The sequence below is a fragment of the Ambystoma mexicanum genome, chromosome 10 (genome assembly GCF_040938575.1).
Source record: "Ambystoma mexicanum isolate Mex_15411 chromosome 10, UKY_AmexF1_1, whole genome shotgun sequence".
NCBI lineage: Eukaryota > Metazoa > Chordata > Amphibia > Caudata > Ambystomatidae > Ambystoma > Ambystoma mexicanum.
In genome coordinates this window covers 1,172,779,747-1,172,801,103 of record NC_090932.1, presented here as the reverse complement: position 1 = coordinate 1,172,801,103, position 21,357 = coordinate 1,172,779,747, and the positions used below count along the sequence as shown (strand labels likewise).

General features: G+C 46.7%; 1 protein-coding gene across 2 annotated transcripts in view; it reads left to right on the top strand.

Moving 5' to 3' along the window:
- SLC7A4 (solute carrier family 7 member 4) overlaps positions 1-21,357 on the top strand; it is a 236,396-nt gene that overhangs the window by 118,275 nt on the left and 96,764 nt on the right. For both annotated transcript variants that reach the window (XM_069619120.1, XM_069619121.1), the window contains one exon: positions 4,317-5,005. In XM_069619120.1, coding sequence (XP_069475221.1) covers positions 4,317-5,005 — 689 coding nt within the window. The remainder of the gene's footprint in view (positions 1-4,316; positions 5,006-21,357) is intronic.

The window sequence follows — 21,357 nt, the reverse complement described above, 5'->3', positions numbered from 1 at the left end:
TTCCACGTGTGGTTAGTAATCTGGTCCTCGTGGGTCACGACGCATCCCTTCAGGCACACAACAGGAAAAACGGTATTCGCCAGGGGTCTTAGTGGAACCATCCTCTGCTACCACTTAAAGTGGGGGGGGTTATTAATTACCCCTAATTACAGGCAGGAGGAATTGGTTTGGGAAAATCCCTGTACTCAAGAAACGGAAAAGCCCAAAAATGTGAAAAAAACCACTGTTTGTAAAGAGATCTCATAACATGGATAAAACATGGACATCTCAGGATTTCCAATGCTCTCTCGACTGGTTAGAGGTTAGTGAGGATGGCTACATATAGAACCCATATTGGGTTAGTGTTTCCATTGGCTACAAGCTTTCTGGTGGCTCCAGCTTTGACCACCTCCTAAGTGTTGCAAACACAGGCATGTCAGGTTAGTGCATTACAATTGGATCATGCAACAAAGTGTGAATTAGCGTGCAAGGTGAGTAGGGATTGGTCAGCAAGAGTGTTCCAAGCCTTGACGCTTTGGATGGTTACCAGCGCATACAAAGTGATGGGAATAGTCCCGAAAATGCTGTCTGTACCAATAGGGTTACCTTCTCTGAGCCTTGAGACATAACATTTAGCTTTCAACCTAGTATTACTTTTGCATCATTATCCTGAGCCGGATGGGAAAGACAGTCTCTGTCTGGCTCAAATGCATAGGCTTTGTCTCCATGTCTCAGGTCACGTGTGTAGAGACCAAAAACTTAATTTTCCTGCTCACATATCTGAGGATTATTAGCTTTCCCGCATCCAGGTGTCCTATCTCTTCTGCAACTGTGAAACTCGCCCTCCCTTTGACCTTGGCTGGAACATGCTCGCTGGCTACATGAACAGTCTAGTCTGTGCTTTCCTGCTGGATCAGTAGGTCAGGCCGCTCCCTTTATTCTTGAGCCTTCCCAGTGCTTTCCATTCACTTCTATGTTGCTGAATGTTCCATTTTGATTTACATGGCCTCTCATGTTATTTGTGCTCAGCGTCAGCAAGCTGTTTATATGTGTTCTTGTGCAACTTGCGTTACTGCATAGTAAAGTGTATACATCCTCTATCTAAATAGGTCATAAGCATGTTTTTTGTGTCTAGGCATAGTTTAATCTAAGTGTCTGTGTAATTTCATGCAGGAATGCATATCTGCTTCATATCTAACACGTCTATGTCATGGTCTCGTTCGTGATGTCATCGGCTCTTGTACAGTCATAGTCCAACTGCTCCATCGGCTGCAAACCTCTCCTCTACAACGTCATCAGGATAGGGTCTAAATCGTTATCTGAGTGAGTAATGTTTCTCACACCTGCGGTACAACAGTGATGAGGAAGAGGAGGCCAGGAACAATGTGCACCTTTCAATTCTATGACGTCGAGACGAGGGATGGAATGGTGCGACGGAGGCCAGGTTCCTTACATGCAACAGGTTTGAGTGCACTGCACATGGGATCTCGACTTTAAAAACAACGGGGCGTTCCAAGTTACCAAGCTACAATCTACTGTTACAAAGTGTCTGAGGGTATTACTAATACCTTTTTGGTCTGTTAGAACGTACACAATGCTGTACACTGTGGGAAATAAAATGGTTGTTTTCTCAAATAAATGTTTATCCCCCAAAACAATACAGTTAAATCGGCAAAACGGAAATTGTGTTTTATCTTGCAGTCTTAAAATTACATTTTGGAGTTATGGTACTTTCAGTTTCATATTTTGAACAAGTGTGTTTTAGTTGATGCAGCACTTTTAGCGACAGTTGTAATATCTGCCAACATATGATGCAGGGTTGGAAATAAATCGAGGAGTGCTGGTATCTATTTACTCCTGCTTGTCACCTAGAAGAGCCTGCTTAGCTTAACTCCCCAGGCGAGTGGATGCTGAACAAACACTCATATGTGAATTGAACCGTGTGCATTTGGTACAATCTAAAATAAAACATAGTTTCGGACATCTATACACCATTTAAAGGAGTCATAAAGAAAGGACAACATGATAAGTTTGCATCTTATGGGGAAGTTCCATTTGCAGAACGCTATGTACTAGCTCCTCGTTCCCCAGTGGTAGCTCCTCTCACTGGTTAATGCCGGATACCCAGGAGCTGCTTTAAGCCCCTGCTTATCCAATCTTAATTTCGAGCCTTTTGATGTACTTTTTTACTGTGTTAAAACACAATGATCAGTCATCACCTAGCAGGAATCAAACAGCAAGTGTACAAGATAGGCCTCGGCCATATCCCCTAATCTAATGAAGCGCTGCCCGACCTTGTGCATAAAGTGTTAAATATCCAGCTACAGTGTTGACTTCATGAAGGCTTTATTTTATATATGATTAGATTCCTGAGGTAGAATAGAAGACACATTTCTAACATGCATATTTGTTTTTTCTGCTGTGGTGTTTGTTCTTGGGTTGTGTGGGTCGGTCGCCAGTCAAAGCATAATTACTAAAGAAGCAGAAGCTACTTATGTTCTCTTTTTTTTATAATACACAAGAATTATTTAAAAGAATGATGGGAGAAAAATCAACACTGTGAGATTGTTCGTGGAGTGGATTGAATGGACATCCCGACAAGCTGGATGCTTCCTAGGCGAGTTTTCTCAGAGCCTCTTCCACCAACACTCTGCCAATGACGTGTGCTTGAGCATATATGATCCTAAGTTCAGAGGGTGCCCGTGCAGCCAGGGAAAGCACAAGAGCCGTCGTAAAAGAAGTCAGCTTCCTTCCTGGGGGAGAGCATACGTGGCTGGTGGCCACAGTGAAATACATCCATCTCCCACCTAGAGGAGGGTAGATGCCGCGCGACGTTGCCGGCATGCAGGAGGAAAGGAACCACCCCCAGCCAGAGCTGAGTAATGTGAGCAGCCATATGTAGTTAAACCTATGTACCCTGCGAGTTGTGGTGTGCCTCCCAAAATATCTGCCCCAGCAATGACCACCCGGCAGATGTGGCCCCCTGTGTCCCGGGTGCGGCTTTTCCTGCCAACCCCTCAATGACAATGAACTAATAAAGTTGTACGTGTGTGACACTGTTGCGTTGGCCCAGTATCCCCAAGTGTATTAACGGGCAATGTGTGTTGTAAGTGGAGGGCGCAATGCCACAAGTTATCATTGTTGTCACTGTGTTGTTAATTTACTTTATAGCCATGGCATGGGATGTTGTGACTTGAACCCGTGTCCAGGGCTCGTGCTATGACCCGTGGCGCAACAGCATGTGACTGCTCCAATAAAGGGCAGAGCAGCTTCCCACAGGGCAGTCTTTCTCTTAACATGATTCCTGCGCCATGCGTGTTATTTGGCACGGTGCCAGCGCTGCGCACCAGGCAGTGGGCCCGTCAAGCAGGGCCCCTCAACAGTAGGGCCCGGGACCACTAGGCCCCATAAGACTAGTGGCCAAATGATAAACAGCATATTGAATGACTAAATCGGCTTTTTATCAGATATTTGAAAACTAAAATGTGGTGCGATGTGTCACAGAAATGGCTATTTGAAGCGAAAAAGACCAATAAGTCCAAATGTTGCATGCAAGTACAGTACTTTATAGAAAATGTCTGCGCTCTATACATTCATTGGATTGTTTACGACAGGTTGCAGTTGTTTTCATGTACTGCCTGGTTTATTTTCTAGTGCCCCATAGCAAAAGCTACCACTATTTTCCATTCTAAGGTTGTATGGATCCTGCTTTTGGGAGTTCTGTAGCATAACCTATTCTTTGGCAATTGGCCTCCTTCTCTGTGATGCCACTTCATTTGCTGCCTTCCATTCTTTGAGGCCAGGCTCTGCCTTCCATCCCCCGGCAGCCTGCTCACCTGATGGAGTTGTTTTGCAGACTCCTCCTCCAATGCTGGATGTGGCCTATAGCGTGTCCTCTAGCGAGTCACTTGACTCTGCCTTCTGGTCCCTCCTTTAGGATGTCAAGCACACCCTGCAATCTCATCGTCTGTGGTGTGAGACTTGCTTTTGGTCTTCCAGCACGTGTTTTTATGTGAGTCTCTGGCTGCAGACATGTCCTATTTGGCATGGCCCTCTAAAATGTCTAATTGTACCTGCCGCTCTCTCTCTGTTGTGCCAGAGTTGGCCTGTGGCCTCTTTCTAAGATGTTATTTGCTGTCTCATCTACTGTGATGCATGATTGAACCTGCGGCTTATCATGGAGCTCCTGGGTGGATTAATACAACCTAATGTCATTCAATAGGCACTTTGTCGTACATATTTTGAAAATGTTCTTTGATATACCGGCTGGGGGAAGGGGGTTATTTAGCATTAGCATGCATAATATTAACTTGCTCCTCTCTCTCTCCGTCTCCTAGCTATGAACACGGTGCTGCTGAGCAACCTCTTCTCCCTTCCGCGCATTGTCTATGCCATGGCGGAAGACGGCTTGTTTTTCCAGGTGTTTGCCAAAGTCAACCCTCACACCCAGGTCCCAGTGATTGGCATTGTAGTCTTTGGCTTTCTCATGGCTTTCATGGCACTCATCTTCGATCTCGAGGCCCTTGTCCAGTTCCTCTCGATTGGCACCCTGTTGGCCTACACCTTTGTGGCAGCAAGTATCATTGTCTTGCGCTTCCAGCAGGAAAAGGCAGACACTGAGCCCCCAATAGAACGTCCGCCAACCCCTCCGCCAGCTGAGAATGATGGGCGTACAGAGCGCAGTGGGGAGATGAAGGAGTACGAGTCCTTTTCAGATAAGCTGCAGTTGGTGGAGATCGAGAAGAGAGCAAAGCAGCGCAAGGAGCCTGGTCAGTTGAAGGCCGCCTTTGAGCCCTACCTCAAATTTCTGAATGACTTCTATCCAGGGGAGGTGGTGACTATCTCTGTGGTCACCATGATGGTCTCGGCTATCTGCACATCCTCCATCCTGGTGTTCGGCAACACGCACCTGCACCTTCCCACCTGGGCGTACTGCCTGCTGCTGATTCTGTTCATCATTGGTTTCCTTGTCAGTCTGTTCTTCATTTGGGTCCATGAACAGCAGCGGAAAACCAAAACCTTTCAGGTAGGTTTGGGGGTCTACTTGACGGGCTGCATAAGGGGTAATGCAAGGGGTGGAATGACCTTGTGGTATTACGCATGCGACTCAAATGTCCCAAGGTTTATCTGCGATTTGTTGAAGATGTGCTGTGCATCGAACACTGTCAAGTAGTGCGAAGCTTGTGCAAAACCTAGTCTGCGCTGATTTGGGGGGAGCCCTTTGGTCCGGTAAGAGGTTCCTGAATGTCGATGTTGCCATGGAATTAAAACATTGTGACGTGGACGATTATTTCTACCTCAGAAAGCATGCAGTCCTTCTAATGTGTTTTGGCTCCACTTTGGGCCACCTACCTTGACTCATGCCAAGAGCTATTTCCATGGGGGTAGTTTTGCACCAGGTTGTACGTACAATGGATGAGTTAAAGCAAGGCACATTTCTTGTGTACATTTTGTTGAACTTGGGGTTTTACCCTATGTCACTAAGGATAATGCAAACGTGGACACTATGCGCCCTTTGCCATAGAGACGCTGCGCTTCAGCTGACTGTTGAGGCCCGACAAGGCTGAAACACGTGCCTGGGGTAGCTGATGGTACTCTTGTGCAGAGGAGTAGATGCGGGTGTGGGGGTCCCTCGGGTGTTCGGGGGAATCGCCGTCTCTGATTTTGCCCTTTGCCTCCCTCAGTCCGTCAACTCAGGGATCCCCCTGCTGCACCCAGCTATTCAACTCTTTCCCAAGCGGGCCCCAGCTCTGATCCACACAGGGTGTAGTTTGTAACTGATAAGTCCTTAATGTGTGGAGGCCCGTTCTTGTGGCCTCCATTGTGGGTTTTGTGATCCCTGAGTGATAGTGGTACAAGGTGCCCCTCCACTCTACGTATGTATCCGGGCCCGGTGCTCCCCCAGCCTTCCTCCAGGGGCTCTCCCCCTTGAAGCTTGTTTGGATTCAAGCCCACCTCCTCTTATCATTGAGGCCGGGCACTCTTGGCACTGCAGGGGCTCTGAGTCTTTGTCCGCGCGCCCCACGATGTAGGGAGACGGCCACCACCGCTCCTTAAGGCCCGGTTACTGCCGCATTTAAGGGCTACCATCCAACTCGTGATGAGGCCCTAAGTCCCTGACCAAGTCAGAATAGACTGAGGTCAGGGATACGTCGGTAAAGGATGGAGAAAAAACAAAGTGAAAAGAGGACGGCATTGGAAGGAAAAGGGGCATGTAGATGGAGGAGAAGAGGAAGAGGAGCAGGAGGAGGAGGGGTGGACAGGGGTTTTGGTTGATTCCCTCTCCCCCATTTACGTAGGCCAAGAAAAACATGAAATTCAAAAAGAAAGTTTGTAAAAAAGAAAATGGCCAATTCGAAAAAGAGGCAATCCGTTCTCAAGTCATACACCTTCCTGATCTCCGTTTACACCCTTTACCATTCATTGTTCGGACTACATTCTATCCAAATAAACACAAGCCAGCTAGCTGCTAATGTGCATTTTGCATCATTATTTATTTATGTATTTATTTTTGCTCTGATGCAGTCTTGAATCTTGTTTTTTAAGTTTCTTATCCTACTGCTAAAGTACACTTTTTGATATATGCAATCAATAATGTAATTCCTTAACAATGTTGTCATCATTACCATTTGCCCTTGCAATTCTAAATGAGACTTGGAGGAGGTGTGCGCCCTCTCTTGAAATGATTGAACTGATACTGTCCGTAGGGTGAAGGGAAACATTTAGAGGGAAATCTAATTCAGGTACCATGATAAAGAGACAGTCCTGGTGGATGCTGCTGCCACCCATCTCCTCCAGGAAGTTAATGTTAAGGTTAATGTTAATTATTTCTTATAAGGCTCAACTCGCCCGAAGGCCTCAGTGCGCACCAAGTAAGAGAGCTCATTAGAGAGAAGCAAAGGGTAGACCAGGGAGACGCAGGGGTTGATAGACACTAGTCATAAGAATGAACAAATAAATGTTTTAAGAGATTTCTTAAAGGAAGAAAGCACAGGACAGGTGCGCAGAAAAGCAGGAAGAGAGTTCCAAAAATGTGGGATGACAGAGTCAAAGCTAGTGCCGCCAAAACAGGCTAGCTTGTAACGAGGCTGCGTAAGGTTATTGGAGTTGTTGGATCGCAGAACGCGAGATGACTGAGAAAGCTTAATCCTTTCTTTCAAGTAAGTGAGTCATGAGGAACACTCAGCCCTGAAAGAGATTAAACTAATCCACTTCCAAGTGATACAATTGCTATATACTGATTTCTAGTAATAGTTAATTCTCTTTTGGAGTTTATACAATTTTTTCCTCTGCTTTTGACACAGTCAATTACGCCATCCTGATCAATCGACTCCATGAGAACCTGGGCATCACTTATCAGGCCCTGGAGTGGTTGACCTCCTTCCTCCTGGACCGACCCTCCGAGGTCCAACTTAAGTCCTTTCTCTCCACCACCTTTCTCTCCACTTGTGGTGTTCCCCAGGGCTCTATCCTCTCACCCTGGCTCTTCAATGTCTACTTGGCAACTTTGGCCCACCTGATCTCTACCTTCTCCTCTAACTTTCAGTGTTATCCAGATGACACTCAGCTCTCTTTCAGGCTCCCCTCAGCTTCCTCTCCTCTCTCACTCATTCCTGACTGTCTATCCGCAATTTAGGATTGGTGTCCCTCCAACGATTTCTGCCTTAATGCCAGTAAGACAGAGATACTTCTCATTGGGGCCCCTGCTCCCGCTTTCCCAAGGCCCAGGGAGGGGCCGCCCTCCTTGGGTCCTCTTCCTTCACCTTGCTGCGAGGCAAAAAACCATGCTGTCGTCTTCGACTCCACTCTCTCCTTCTCTCCTCACATCACAGACCTTGCCAAGAAGACACACTACCAGCTGCACCTCCTCAGAGGTACTGTTCCTTTTCTCACTTTCCCAGAAGCTCACTGTCTCCAGAGCCCTAGTTCTTTCTAGGCTGGACTACTGCAACAGCCTCTTTCTTAATCTGCCTTCCTCTACTCTTCGCAATCTGCAACCAATCCTGAACAGGACTGTAAGACGTATCCTTCGCCTCAAGCCCAGGGACCGTATCTCTCCAGCACTGAAATTCCTCCACTGGCTCCCGGTGACTGCAAGGATCAAGTTCAAGACCCTCTGCATCGTCCACAAGGCTTTCTGGGGCTGGGGTCTGCACTACATCCAACTCTCTCTTCCATAATACCTTCCTACTCGAGCCCTTTGTTCAACTACCTCCAACTCGCTGGGGGTCAGAGGCTTCTCCAAGCAGAGTGTGGGTGGTAGATCTCTCTCTTCTGCAGGTGCCTCCCTCTGGAATGGACTTCCTGCCCCTGTCAAACTTGAGCCGGACCACCTGAAGTTCTGGAATCAGCTCAAGGCCTTCCTTTTCTCCTCCACTTTCTCTCTCTCCCTCCCCTGCTGTGCTGACTGGTTGCCTGGCTACCCTCAGAGCCTCACTGGGTACCAGGCTCCTCCATGATCAGTCCCCTGCACTGCCTTCGGGCCTACAGCGCACTTAGGGGCTGTAACTGTAACCTCTACAGTCTCCTGCCTCCTTGCACTTAGCCAGAGCCCTGCTGCCCTGATTGCACCCCCCGCCCCCTGGCAATTCCCTTCTGCCTTTCCCCTGCACTTTGCGTTGTCGCACTTGCACGATCTGATTGACACAAGGCCTAGTAAGATCGTTTGTCTTGTCCTCCCTCTGTCTTCCCTCCTTGTCGTGCCTAGGAACACATGTGTACATGCGCGTTATAAATGACCTATCATATCATTGGATGTGTTCTAAACCTAGTATCATTTGCTTTTTAAAATTCCTAAGGAGGATCTTCTTTGACCACAAAGGTAAAGTTAAAAAAAGAAGGTGTTCTTACACTCTTATGGAAAATTTCTCAACTATTTTTAATTCCTCCAGGTCTCATTCTTTCCATTCATGAAGCTTCTTTGAAGGACTCCGATTGCCCACAAGCTTCTTTTTTTCTTTTTAGCAAATGATGTATGTTTAATTTGTAAACACATGATTTTACTTTCCGACAGAATCTTTCTCGCTGTTCTGTTACTCCTTTCATAACAGTGTTTCAGACAACACTGTTTTGAAAGGGATCTTGTGATCAGTCGTTTTCTTACAATGACCTTTTTGCTACTATCTCTGTCTACTATCTTTATTTGATGATTCAACATAGAATAATTGGCATTATTACATCATGTAATGATCTCAGCTGTGGGAGAGGCCCGCCAGCAAAGGAGTCACCTCCTTCATTTCACAGATAAATGTCGTCCATAAACCCTTAACGTCAAACCTTTTGTGCAAAGGTTGTCCTTTGGTTGTTTTGGACACATCATTGGGTGGCATTTGTAATAGCTCTGTTGCTGTCCTACCTTGACTAATGCATCTGAGTACGGATCTACTCGGTCACCCAAAAAAAGGAAGGGAGGAAACTACATAGGATTCATCAGTAAGCGGCCAGGCTCTGCCTTTTGCTAAGGGAAACTGACCAGAAAACAGCCACTGTGAACAAGCAATCAAGTTTAGGATTATTTGCACTTCATGCAAAGGTTACAGCGGCAAATGTACAGATGCTAGACTGGGACCCTGAAGATCCAGAACGGGGGAGGAAGAGACATGTGTGCAGGGTGCCCTCCGTTTGGATCCTTTCCCTACTAGTTCTCTGACACAGGCCCGGTACCCCATTCACCAACCAGGTGGTCACAGATCCACGCCATCCTGAACGGAAGACACCAATCTGAAGATACACCACAGACGACACGACCTTCAGTGTTGTAAAGTGGCTGCTCGGCGACAGGTGGGCACCGGAGAAAACAAATAAATAATACACACCTACCATGCCCCAGTGACCACCTCCCGATGCTGCTTGAATGATAAGGCGAGTAACTTCAGTCCAAGGTCTTTTATTTGTGGCACATCCATAATATGTGAGCCTTCTTTCTAGAATCACATTAGAGTTCTGGGCACCGTTCTGGAGTTCTGAGTGTTCTGGAGTCTTCATATGGATCCTGTCTGTAATATTAGCACTAGATATTGGTTTGGTTGGCCTAGTGTTTCTTTTTCTCTGATTGGTCGGCAATGTTGCCACTGTTCATCTTATTCCGTATTTTAAGGCCTGTTCCAATGTTCTCTCAGTCCAATCCATCATGAAGAGGGCGCAGCTTGATTCAGGACTGTAGGATTTCAAAACAATATTATCCTTGGTATTGCAGCAGTTTTCTCAATCAGAAGGTGATTTCACGGGTTCTCAAGTGTGTAATCCATTTTCATTGTTTTTGCCTGTGGTCATTGTGGGCAATAAAGTTTGCAAAATGCATTTGTCCCGGAAATCACATCTGGCATTTAAGTCGTCCTTTCTAGTCCTCTCCCACATAAACATCCATTGAATGTTGTCTGTTTATTCCAGTCTATCGCAGCCAACTGATACGAACTTTAGGAAAACCATGAACAGCAAGAATGCCTGTGCTCCCCCTTCAATCCTGTGTTTTTTCTATCAACTTAAGGACTCGCAGAAGACCCACGGCTAGCCTTTAATGTGCAAGATCGAACCCCGGCAGCGCCCACTCTCAGCCCTTAGTCCATCTGTGGTCCATATATTCAGTACCATTAAATTGAGCAATAATGCATATCAGAACAACACTGACCATCAGGAGGAATCCAGCATCAAACGCAGTATATAAATGTGATATTGTTGTTATCGATAATACATTGTATTTTATCCCACTTATAAAACTCTTCAAGTCTACGTCAGAGGAACAATTGCATCCCTGGATGTCCATCAGCACCCGGGTACGGGGGTAGCAGCCAATCAGATTCGATGAAAAGCGGGTTGAAACTGCTAATCTCAGCCCGCGTTCCATGGAACCCGCAGGCTGCCTCCCACGCCGCGGCTGCCATCAAAACCCCCCACTCTCCCCCTTTTTTTAATTTTACTTTTCCCAATCCCCTTCCCAGTCCTTACCTGATTGGTGCCACTGCTGCAGCAGCTTCCCTTTTCGCTTTTCCAGCCACCATGATATTAGAAGAGGGGCTTCTACAACCATGGTGGCCATTTTGGATAAGTATTTTTATTAATTGAACGGGATGTGCACGGCGTCCCATTCAATGAATGAAAATACTTTTTATTTGAGCACCCTAGGTTACCGCTTTGGCATTAGCACCCCATTCCAAGGGCTGGAACGGAGGGTGGAGGGGGCGGTAACGGCCCAGAGCCCTCCGTTACAGCCCTTGCAACGGGGTGCTAATGCCACAAAAACATTAATTTATTTTAGCCTTATCAGATATAGCGAGTCTAAGTGGGGCTAGAGCTGGTGTCCAGTGCAGCCTCCTCCTCTTAGTCCATTTCCTTTGTCTCCGTGATCACCAGGGCCCCTCCACCATACAGACTGCACTAGGCCTGCAGTGCTGGAGTGAGCATCAAGCATGCCCTCCCGTGCCAGTACATATAAGTTCTGCGACAATGACGCTTGGAACTGGCCCATATGATGTAAGAGTTGACATAAATAGATGTTAAACAAATTTATTCATGTGGTAGAATCATTTGATTTCATTATTTTTGGGGTTTATATCATGCGCCTTTAAAGAAATGCTGTTTCAAGGTGCCACAAGACAAAAAGGGGGAGCTGGGGAGGAACAGGGATGAAGAATACCAGGAAGAGTCCTACTAGGCCTTGCAATTCATGAAATGGATTGCATCTTAACAAGTGAATGGTGACAGGCTGAGGGCACAGCTAAATACACTGTATAATGTAACATGTATCATATTCTTCAGAACATTGAGGGAGTACAGCCATTTGAAAAGCATCCTAACATCTTTCCCTTTCCCTTTCAGCTGCTCACCTTCAGGCTCTAATATCCTTACAGACCTCGGGAGGGCTCCTGTTAGTGTGAGACACTGACCCTTCCCCCAACCTGGGTGTGAGTCGTTCTCCTGCCATCACTGTAAGGCTTGATTAATAGGCTCTTCTCGAGCTGTTAGATGGCATTCATGATTTTCTCACTAAGGGACCCTTATTATTAAGGTGCTCTGCCACACTGATCCCCCAGAAGCCTTTGCCACACTTGTCTAAGTCAAAAGCCTGCCACTGGAGCCACCATGTGACTGCGAGGTAACCACCCAGCGATCCAAACCCCCCCCGCCCCACCCCCCGCTCCCAAGCACATTATTCCACATCCACTGATGACCTCCGACCTTCCCTAGTTACCAGGGATCCCTTGGCCAGGAGTAGGCCCAGACCGGCCCGTACCCTAGACCAGGGAGTGGCAACTGATTGCCCTGAATGTACCACACAAGTCTCATCCAGTGAGCCGGACTGCCTCCGGGGATGAGCGGCTGGTAGGGGTCTCTGTGCCAAATGTGAGTAAAAGAAACATACAACTTGGGGTTTGAAGTGTCATTCTTATTTATTGCTCTATTTTTTTAATCATAACCCTTGATACAGTGCATTACAACTTTGATTTTAGTGCAGTATCGGACTTAAATCATGTTTTAAACAAACAACCTGAATTGCAACACTTCATTGAACTCGGGTGACTTGGAGGGGCATAAGTAACGCCTTGAAGTTTGGGCCGTGGACTGTATGTTGTGCACCACTGCCCTAGACTAAATGTTTTGGGGGGCATGGACCCCACTAATTATAACCACTCCTATAATGATCATCCAGGATGAAAGTGGAGGAGATGGGGGGGGGGGTTCAATCTTCCCTGAGAAAACTTTATGAAAAGAAAATTTAGTATAATGAGATTTTGAGGTTTACAATGGGCCTCATTACGACTCTGCCAGTCCGGTAACAACGGTGCCGGTACCGGCATCATTGTTACCGGACTGGCACGGTACGACTCTGCAGGCGGGTGCCGTCTCGTCCGCCAGGGTCAGACCTAGCGGGTGGAACGGCACCCGCCCGCAGAGTATCACGGAAGCAGCGGCACCATTATTAACAGTGCTGGTGCTTCTGTGGTCCCCATTCCCATTGAGTCCTATGGGACTCAAATGGGACTAGATTAACCATTTACCGGCGCCCGACTTCCCGGAACGCCGGGGTTGTAATCCCCTGGTGTTACTGGCAAGCCAGGCGCCGGTAAATATTGCAGATGCGGCAGCAACCTGCCAGAAGCACCGGCAGGGTTAACGCCGGACTTGTAATGAGGCCCAGTGTTTGTTTTATTTCTTTAACGTGGTATTATCTATGACACAGACACGTGCCTTTTTATAATAATTTGAATCAATCTGTATATTGTTTTCCCACTGTTAAATTTATTACAAAAGGAAAATATAAAAATAAGCATAGTTCATGGCACCTTTCTGTTTGGCCATAGAACGGAGTAGTATGTCTGCCCATGCCCGTGGGAGACCAGTGCATCAAAGTCACATAGCAGGGAAGAGTGGGTCGCATCACGTGTGAGTCAGATTTGTAAACCAATACGATCCAGTGTGGCACACGCTTCAAATCAACAACCATGTAGTCCTACGACTACCTCCCGAAAGCCACAACAGGGTTCAGATGATACAGCACCCCCGTGTGCCCCTGCTCTGTGCCATCTGTGTCTTGAGACCCAGGGATGAACACCGCCATTCCCTGTGATCCCTGTGAAGTCCACCATGGGGCTTTGGTTGAGAGGCTTTGATGGCCTCCCACATACTGTTCCTGAAGCCTGGCAACCCACTCCTATGTGTTTAATATTTCGAAATACAAGGCACCCAATGATCGTACATTGACTCTATCTAAGACTAACATCCGAATAGTAATAATCCCAGCCTAATGGACACCTTAGTTAGAAGCAGTGTTTGCAGGAATGCGCATGCGGTTTTCTGGAAGGATATTTGAACATGAACATTTGTCTTGCTACTTTCCCTTGCAATCTACATTTTGTTGTGGTGCAGGTTTGTTTGGTTTAGTGTTACCCTTAAGAAGGACAAAAAGACTCCTCTACTCATTGAATTTTGTTTCACATTCTTGTTAGAAACGTATTTCCCGAAATTCCTTCATCTTTTGGAACTCATGCAGTCCAGGCCAAAGCAGGGTGTGCTCCACTTGAAAAGTACTCGATATATGCCCTTTGTTTATCAGCAACCATGCCTATAACAATTTGCCTTCTGCAAATATTGCACTTTGGAGATCAGTTGAGTTGCTGATGCCAAGTTTGGTTCAATGATAGTGAAGGTATTCTTAAGCTTAAAATGATCCGGCCCTTACTGGTGCCTTTCCCCACAAATGGTAATTTGTATTTCCCCTCATGAGGTATGTTTAAAGGGGTATGTTAGCACCAGATAGCCGGGGACTGTTGCCACTGAACCCATACAACACATCAGCATCAGTTTTTGGATGAGGGGTAGCGTCCCTATAGCTGCACCACATCTGGAGTGGGATACTAAGCCTCTGCACAGTGTTTTGGGATTTGTTTCGTTGCTTGAGCAGGCCAGCACATGCTTATGGATGAGGGGTAGCATCCCTATAGCTGCACCACATCTGGAGTGGGATACTAAGCCTCTGCGCGGTGTTTCAGGATTTGTTTCGTTGCTTGAGCAGGCCAGCGCATGCTTTTGGATTAGGTGTAGCATCCCTATAGCTGCACCACATCTGGGGTGGGGTACTAAGCCGTTGCGCTGTGTTTCAGGATTTGTTTAGTTGCTTGAGCAGGCCAGCGCATGCTTATGGATGAGGGGTAGCATCCCTATAGCTGCACCACATCTGGAGTGGGATACTAAGCCTCTGCGCGGTGTTTCAGGATTTGTTTCGTTGCTTGAGCAGGCCAGCGCATGCTTTTGGATTAGGTGTAGCATCCCTATAGCTGCACCACATCTGGAGTGGGATACTAAGCCGTTGCGCTGTGTTTCAGGATTTGTGTAGTTGCTTGAACAGGCCAGCGCATGCTTATGGATGAGGGGTAGCATCCCTATAGCTGCACCACATCTGGAGTGGGATACTAAGCCTCTGCGCGGTGTTTCAGGATTTGTTTCGTTGCTTGAGCAGGCCAGCGCATGCTTTTGGATTAGGTGTAGCATCCCTATAGCTGCACCACATCTGGAGTGGGATACTAAGCCTCTGCGCGGTGTTTCAGGATTTGTTTCGTTGCTTGAGCAGGCCAGCGCATGCTTATGGATGAGGGGTAGCATCCCTATAGCTGCACCACATCTGGAGTGGGATACTAAGCCTCTGCGCGGTGTTTCAGAATTTGTTTCGTTGCTTGAGCAGGCCAGCGCATGCTTTTGGATTAGGTGTAGCATCCCTATAGCTGCACCACATCTGGAGTGGGATACTAAGCCGTTGCGTGGTGTTTCAGGATGTGTTTCGTTGCTTGAGCAGGCCAGCGCATGCTTATGGATGAGGGGTAGCATCCCTATAGCTGCACCACATCTGGAGTGGGATACTAAGCCGTTGCGCGGTGTTTCAGGATTTGTTTCGTTGCTTGAGCAGGCCAGCGCATGCTTATGGATGAGGGGTAGCATCCCTATAGCTGCACCACATCTGGAGTGGGATACTAAGCCTCTGCACAGTGTTTTGGGATTTGTTTCATTGCTTGAGCAGGCCAGCGCATGCTTTTGGATGAGGGGTAGCATCCCTATAGCTGCACCACATCTGGAGTGGGATACTAAGCCTCTGCGCGGTGTTTCAGGATTTGTTTCGTTGCTTGAGCAGGCCAGCGCATGCTTATGGATGAGGGGTAGCATCCCTAAAGCTGCACCACATCTGGAGTGGGATACTAAGCCTCTGCGCTGTGTTTCAGGATTTGTTTTGTTGCCTGAGCAGGCCAGCGCATGCTTTTGGATGAGGGGTAGCATCCCTATAGCTGCACCACATCTGGAGTGGGATACTAAGCCGTTGCGCGGAGTTTCAGGATTTGTTTCGTTGCTTGAGCGGGCCAGCACGGTGTTTCAGGATGTGTTTCGTTGCTTGAGCGGGCCAGCACGGTGTTTCAGGATGTGTTTCGATGCTTGAGCGGGCCAGCACGGTGTTTCAGGATGTGTTTCGATGCTTGAGCGGGCCAGCACGGTGTTTCAGGATGTGTTTCGTTGCTTGAGCGGGCCAGCACGGTGTTTCAGGATGTGTTTCGATGCTTGAGCGGGCCAGCGCATGCTTTTGAGCCTTTTTGTGCCTGGAGGTAAGCACTCCCATACCTCCAATGAGGATGCACATCCCTTGTACATTATTGAACGGCTGAGTTAAGTAGCATGCGTCCTATGGTGATGTACATGTGTGTGGTTAGTGAGTTCATCCAATGAACTCTCAGGCATTTACTTGGGACTTTGTTGTAGAATCACTTTACAGTCAATGACCCGAACGTCTTTTAGGACCACTATAATTAGGTCAGTTGTGCAAGAGGTCAATTGTAAAAGGTCACTTTGGGTAATACCAACTGTGCTAATGAGACATGCTTTGCATTAAACAATTCCAGGGTGACCTAATTGTGGCCTTTGATGCCATGGACTTTCCCACTAAATGATGTGTCAGAGCACAGTGTTTCTTTGCCTTAAAACAGTCCTTTTGGAGTAGCTGAAAATGAAGGAATATACTGTATTCTTCTGTACTTCCTCAAAACCATGTAATCCTCCTAGGGATGAATGTGTGCAACCCCCCTTTCAGAGCTTAACCAGCCCCCCATCCAAACTCTGCAGACAGCTGATCCACAGATCACACCCGTGGTTATATCCCCAATCAGCTACCATATAGGGGGTTGGGGGGATGGGGGGTTCTACTACCAACAGCGTCCCCTCTCCAGCACATACCACCATGTGCCTGCACTGCATGATCTCAAGCCCTCTGCACAAACATGCAGATCCAACGCTCAGACACCCTCTCAATGGCAAACCGTGTATTCCTCATTGTATTTAGAAAGAGGCATCAAAGCACACAATCCTGCATGCACCACATGGGCAGTCAAACTAGAATACCAGGTCTCATCCACTGCCTACCGGCACGCGCGCTCATTCACCAGAGCAAGGCGTCCTCCATCACATGCCAACCGATAGATACACACAGCTCTCGAAAATCAGCGCACAGGCCTCGGCTATCTACCAACTCTGCGCAAACGGGCCAAAGGAAAGGTTGCAAAGCCCAACCCTCCTATATGGCCCAATCTGCAAGAAAGGAGACCACCAGCTGACAGTTCCATGTAATAAAGTTGCTGCGAAAATGGCTGTTTCAGAAGAAATCGCGACACAAAGGCCATGGTGTGGCCCCCTCAATCCTCTCGCAACCCCTGGACTCATTATACCCAGGGGCCAAGTCCTAAGAATGTAAGTGGGGGGCTCATAAATAAACGCAATGGGGTGTGACGTCACCAGAAATTAGCATGCCAAGGTGATATAGGCACATTTAAATTAAATTGGCTTTGCATCACCACCCAAATTGCACGGACGAATGGCATTTGCCTTTCATAAAATCACAAAACAAAAACAAGAGGATATTTTCTTCTAATAGTGTTATTGAAATCGTTTAAAGCTTTTCCCAGGAACACGCAGAACCGAAATGAGACATTTCACCTTTAGTTGTTCGTTGTTATATATCAGGTTATATAGCGCAATGGTGAAGTGTCCGGCCTGCAAACCTGACCGTTGCAGGTTTGATGCCCTTAGTCGCCTTTAATTGATAAATTCGAGAGGACATTCAATGTTTCGCATTTTAGCTGGTGGAGGGGGATGGACTGAGTGCACCCTCTGGAAAAAGTGGGTGGACTCTGTCCACCCGCTTGTACCCTCGACTTGAACCCTGATTATACCGCACAAAGGGAGCGGAGGACACCGACACAACCCCAGCTCCGCTTGTGTGGTATAAAGGACACACCTTTTTACTGGGTCACACCACAGCCTTTTTGCCGCCATTTTTTCAGCGACAATATTTCTGGATACCCAGCTGAGCTGACGACACCCTGCATCATTTCCCATTATTTACACAGGAAGTGTAAAATGCTGCAGACAGTACACTTTTTTCAGCTCAACTAAGCCTTGCAATAGACCTTGCCAGGCTTTCAACTGGTGGCGTTCTCATTTGCTTGACACTACAGTTGGTGCTTTCACAAACTAAGCAGATTCCAGACAGAAGTGGCAGTGCCATGTCAGACAAGCATTCTCTGTGCCAAACCTGAGCATAGCTCCTAAATACTGACTGTTTCGCCTTTAAGAACATGGCAACAGTTCTTAAAACACTTGGTTATAGTTAATGTCCTCAACACCCGCACACGGTCAACACATAGACATTTCACGTGTCACTTTTACTTGCTTTGACAGCTTCAGCCCGTTTTGTGCTGTTTTTGTCATGATGCGTTATCAGCAGGAGCAGATGCTCCCAACTCTACTGAGACTGCTGCACTGCTTCAACAGCATCAGCTTCAGTCTTGTATTGTTAGCTTAATAGACACTATAACTCTTTAACTTCCACGCCCGATGTATTTCAGAGAGAAAGGGATTGGGAGAGGACTAAATAATGGGAGAAGTCCATTACATGAGATTGACATGGAAGACATAGCACTGGTGTGTCGGCATGGTTGTATACTAATTGACTTTTTCACAATTGACCTTGGGAGAATTGAACTCTGGACAATTGACCTCATTGAGAAGATCAATTAGGACATAAATGCAGGGGGAGACCCCCCGCAACCCCTCCACCCAATCCAAAAACCCCTGCAATCCCCACCCAATCCCCTTATATTATTTTTAATCCAAAACCAACCCAATACATATATAAAATAACTAAAAATAATAGAAAGGTCAATTGTGCAGAAGGTCAATTAGGACCACTATAATTAGGTCAATTGTGCAAAAGGTCAATTGTAAAAGGTTAATTTGGTTAATACCGTCAGCATAGCTGCTCTGGCAACTTGCAGTGCTTAAAGGGCTTCTGCTACCAGCTGGGTCAATGCAGGCTTAGTACCGGTGACTGAGTCACCAACCCAGGCTTGTAGAAAAATGCCACCAGAGAGAGAGAGAGGAAGAGAGTGAGAGTGAGGCAAAGAAAGAAAGGGAAAGCACGACAGAGAGGCCTCATGATCTGACCTGGCAGCAGTGGGCAACAAATGAGCATTAACATGTGACTGAGGGAACAGGTCCAGGGCACCCATTCCAGTTAAGTGAGATTTAGTCCATCGGCCGAGCGATGATGATTACATTATGTTGGTGGGCCAGAGTGGGGTCACGACAACCAAGCTGCTGCAGTCAAGGGAACCAATCAGCAGATAGAAGCTGGCACAGCAGGTCAAAGTAGCATTGAGTGACGGGCTCCATGTGAAGTGGTAAGGAAAGAAAATGCTACCTGGAGGCCTGACGTCACGAATATGGTTTGGTACTTGCTGAAATGGGTCCAGTGTCCCTTCACTCTCTTGCAAGTTTATCTAACGCCCTCACCCACTCAAATCTACATTGCGCAGTTCTGCATGTCATCTGCTGCTGAGCCTCTTAGTCACTGTCTAAACCAGGATGTGCATTCACAGCATTCATGGGCAAGAGCACTGTCATCAAATATGGCGTCTACTGTGTGCCTCCTCTGCAGGCACTCAAGTGCAGGAGGCCTGGGCTTTACATATGAGCACAGCACACCAGTACCTACCTCTAATTCTTCTGAAACAAGAGAGCAAATGTCAGGGTAAGAAAGAGGTAGCAAGAGAAGGGGAGTAGGTCTTTTTATCGTTTTATTGCTGGTCAAACATGCTGGGTTCTCTCTTGGGGGTAGGGGGGGGCAGTGGGGTTTGTTTTATACAAACAGTGGTTTTGCCCTTCGATCTTGTATGGACTAGAGGCTTTAATTCTTAAGGACTTGAAATGTTTGGACGTGGTTGAAGGTTATTTTTGGCGCTATGTGTTGGGTTTACCACAGTCTACCTCTATTGAGTATGTCTGCCAAGTTCTGGGACTGGTTTCACTTAAGTTTTTGTTTTTAAAACGTAGGAGTGACCTATTTTTTAAGGCAAAAATGCCCCCCCTATGTCCATTATTGGTGAAACTTGGAGACTGCTACGGTTGGAACATGCCCCTGTCACGGAAGATTCTTTCGTGGGACCATTTAAGGAGCTATGCTCCACGATAAATTGGCACCCTGACTTTAAACGGTGTGCCAATTACCACGTACTGAAAGGTGTTTTACTTGAAGATTAGCGGAATGGGATTGGCTGAATAATTCCAATCACTTATCGCAGCTACATGCTTATCCAGAGGTGGCTCCGGTGACTCATAGATACCTGAAACCTCCACGGGATTGGTTACTCTGCACTGACCCTGCTGTTCAGAGTTTTTGTCTACAAATGCGCACACATCAGCTTCCTGTTCGTGCTAGATATGGGGCAAAATGGAAGTTACGGCAGGAAGCCAGATTTTGTAGAATCTGTAAAATCTTGGCAAAACGGGAAACTGTTAAACATTTACTTACCGAATGGACCTGTTTAGGAATATTATGTATGACCCCCTTGGGTGATCTTATGTTTGACTACGAGGTTATTAAATCCTCTGAGTTTTGGGCTTACTGTTTAAATACTGAATCCCGAGCAATGCACTTGGCACTTCATAGGGTCTGGAAAGGAGTTCAGAAATGCTTTCAGGCTTGCTAAATTTTATTTATTTAATGGACCTACTAAATGAAATTATTGATGTGTTATTGGCTATTAGTTAAATGTGAATTTAAAAATAAAACAAATTGTCAAAAGTTATTGAAATAACTAAATACAATAATAAATACATTTCTGGTTGAATGATTGTTTTTGCGATTTGTGTACTCTAATTTCCCGCCAAAAATATACATGGTGAGTTGGGGTAAGGCAATATTGGTGAGGGTGGGGTTGGGATATGGATGGGTGCAGCGGTCTCCCCCTGCTTTCTTTCAAAGATAATTTTAGCAAACAAAATTCAAAAAACAATATTTGACCCAAAAATAATGATCAATAGACATATAAGCGAGATTGAGGGAGAGAGAGATTATATCATAGAAGGATCCAGCTACTATTCCCCATAGGAACCAACAGCAATCATTGTTGAACAAGAAAGCACTCAAACAAAAGTAAAGTGTTAATTGGGGCAGACCCCTAGAATGCCTTTCATAAAGAAAGATCTGAGTGTGGTCTTCATTTAAACCTGGAGTGAATGTAAGAATGCAATGCTCAGCAGTGATGGATGCACGGTGTTGACAAAATCATAACCACTGGCATTGCTCTGGGCAACCCGCCCTAAAACCAGCCTGCCAGGCCATTATAGAACGGGACAGATCCTATTCTAATCAGTGTTGGTCTTAACCCAAAAGGGGTCAGTCCAGCTCAAACTGCTGGGTCATGCTCCTACTACACAAGCCCACGAGCCAGCTGTGGTAGGTCAGGTACAGGAGATGGACAATGCACATTTTTGAAAGGGTCTCAGTTGTGCTAAAGTAAAGAAAATTGGCTTCCCTAGCCCTACTTGAAAGGTGGAGGTTCCCTAATC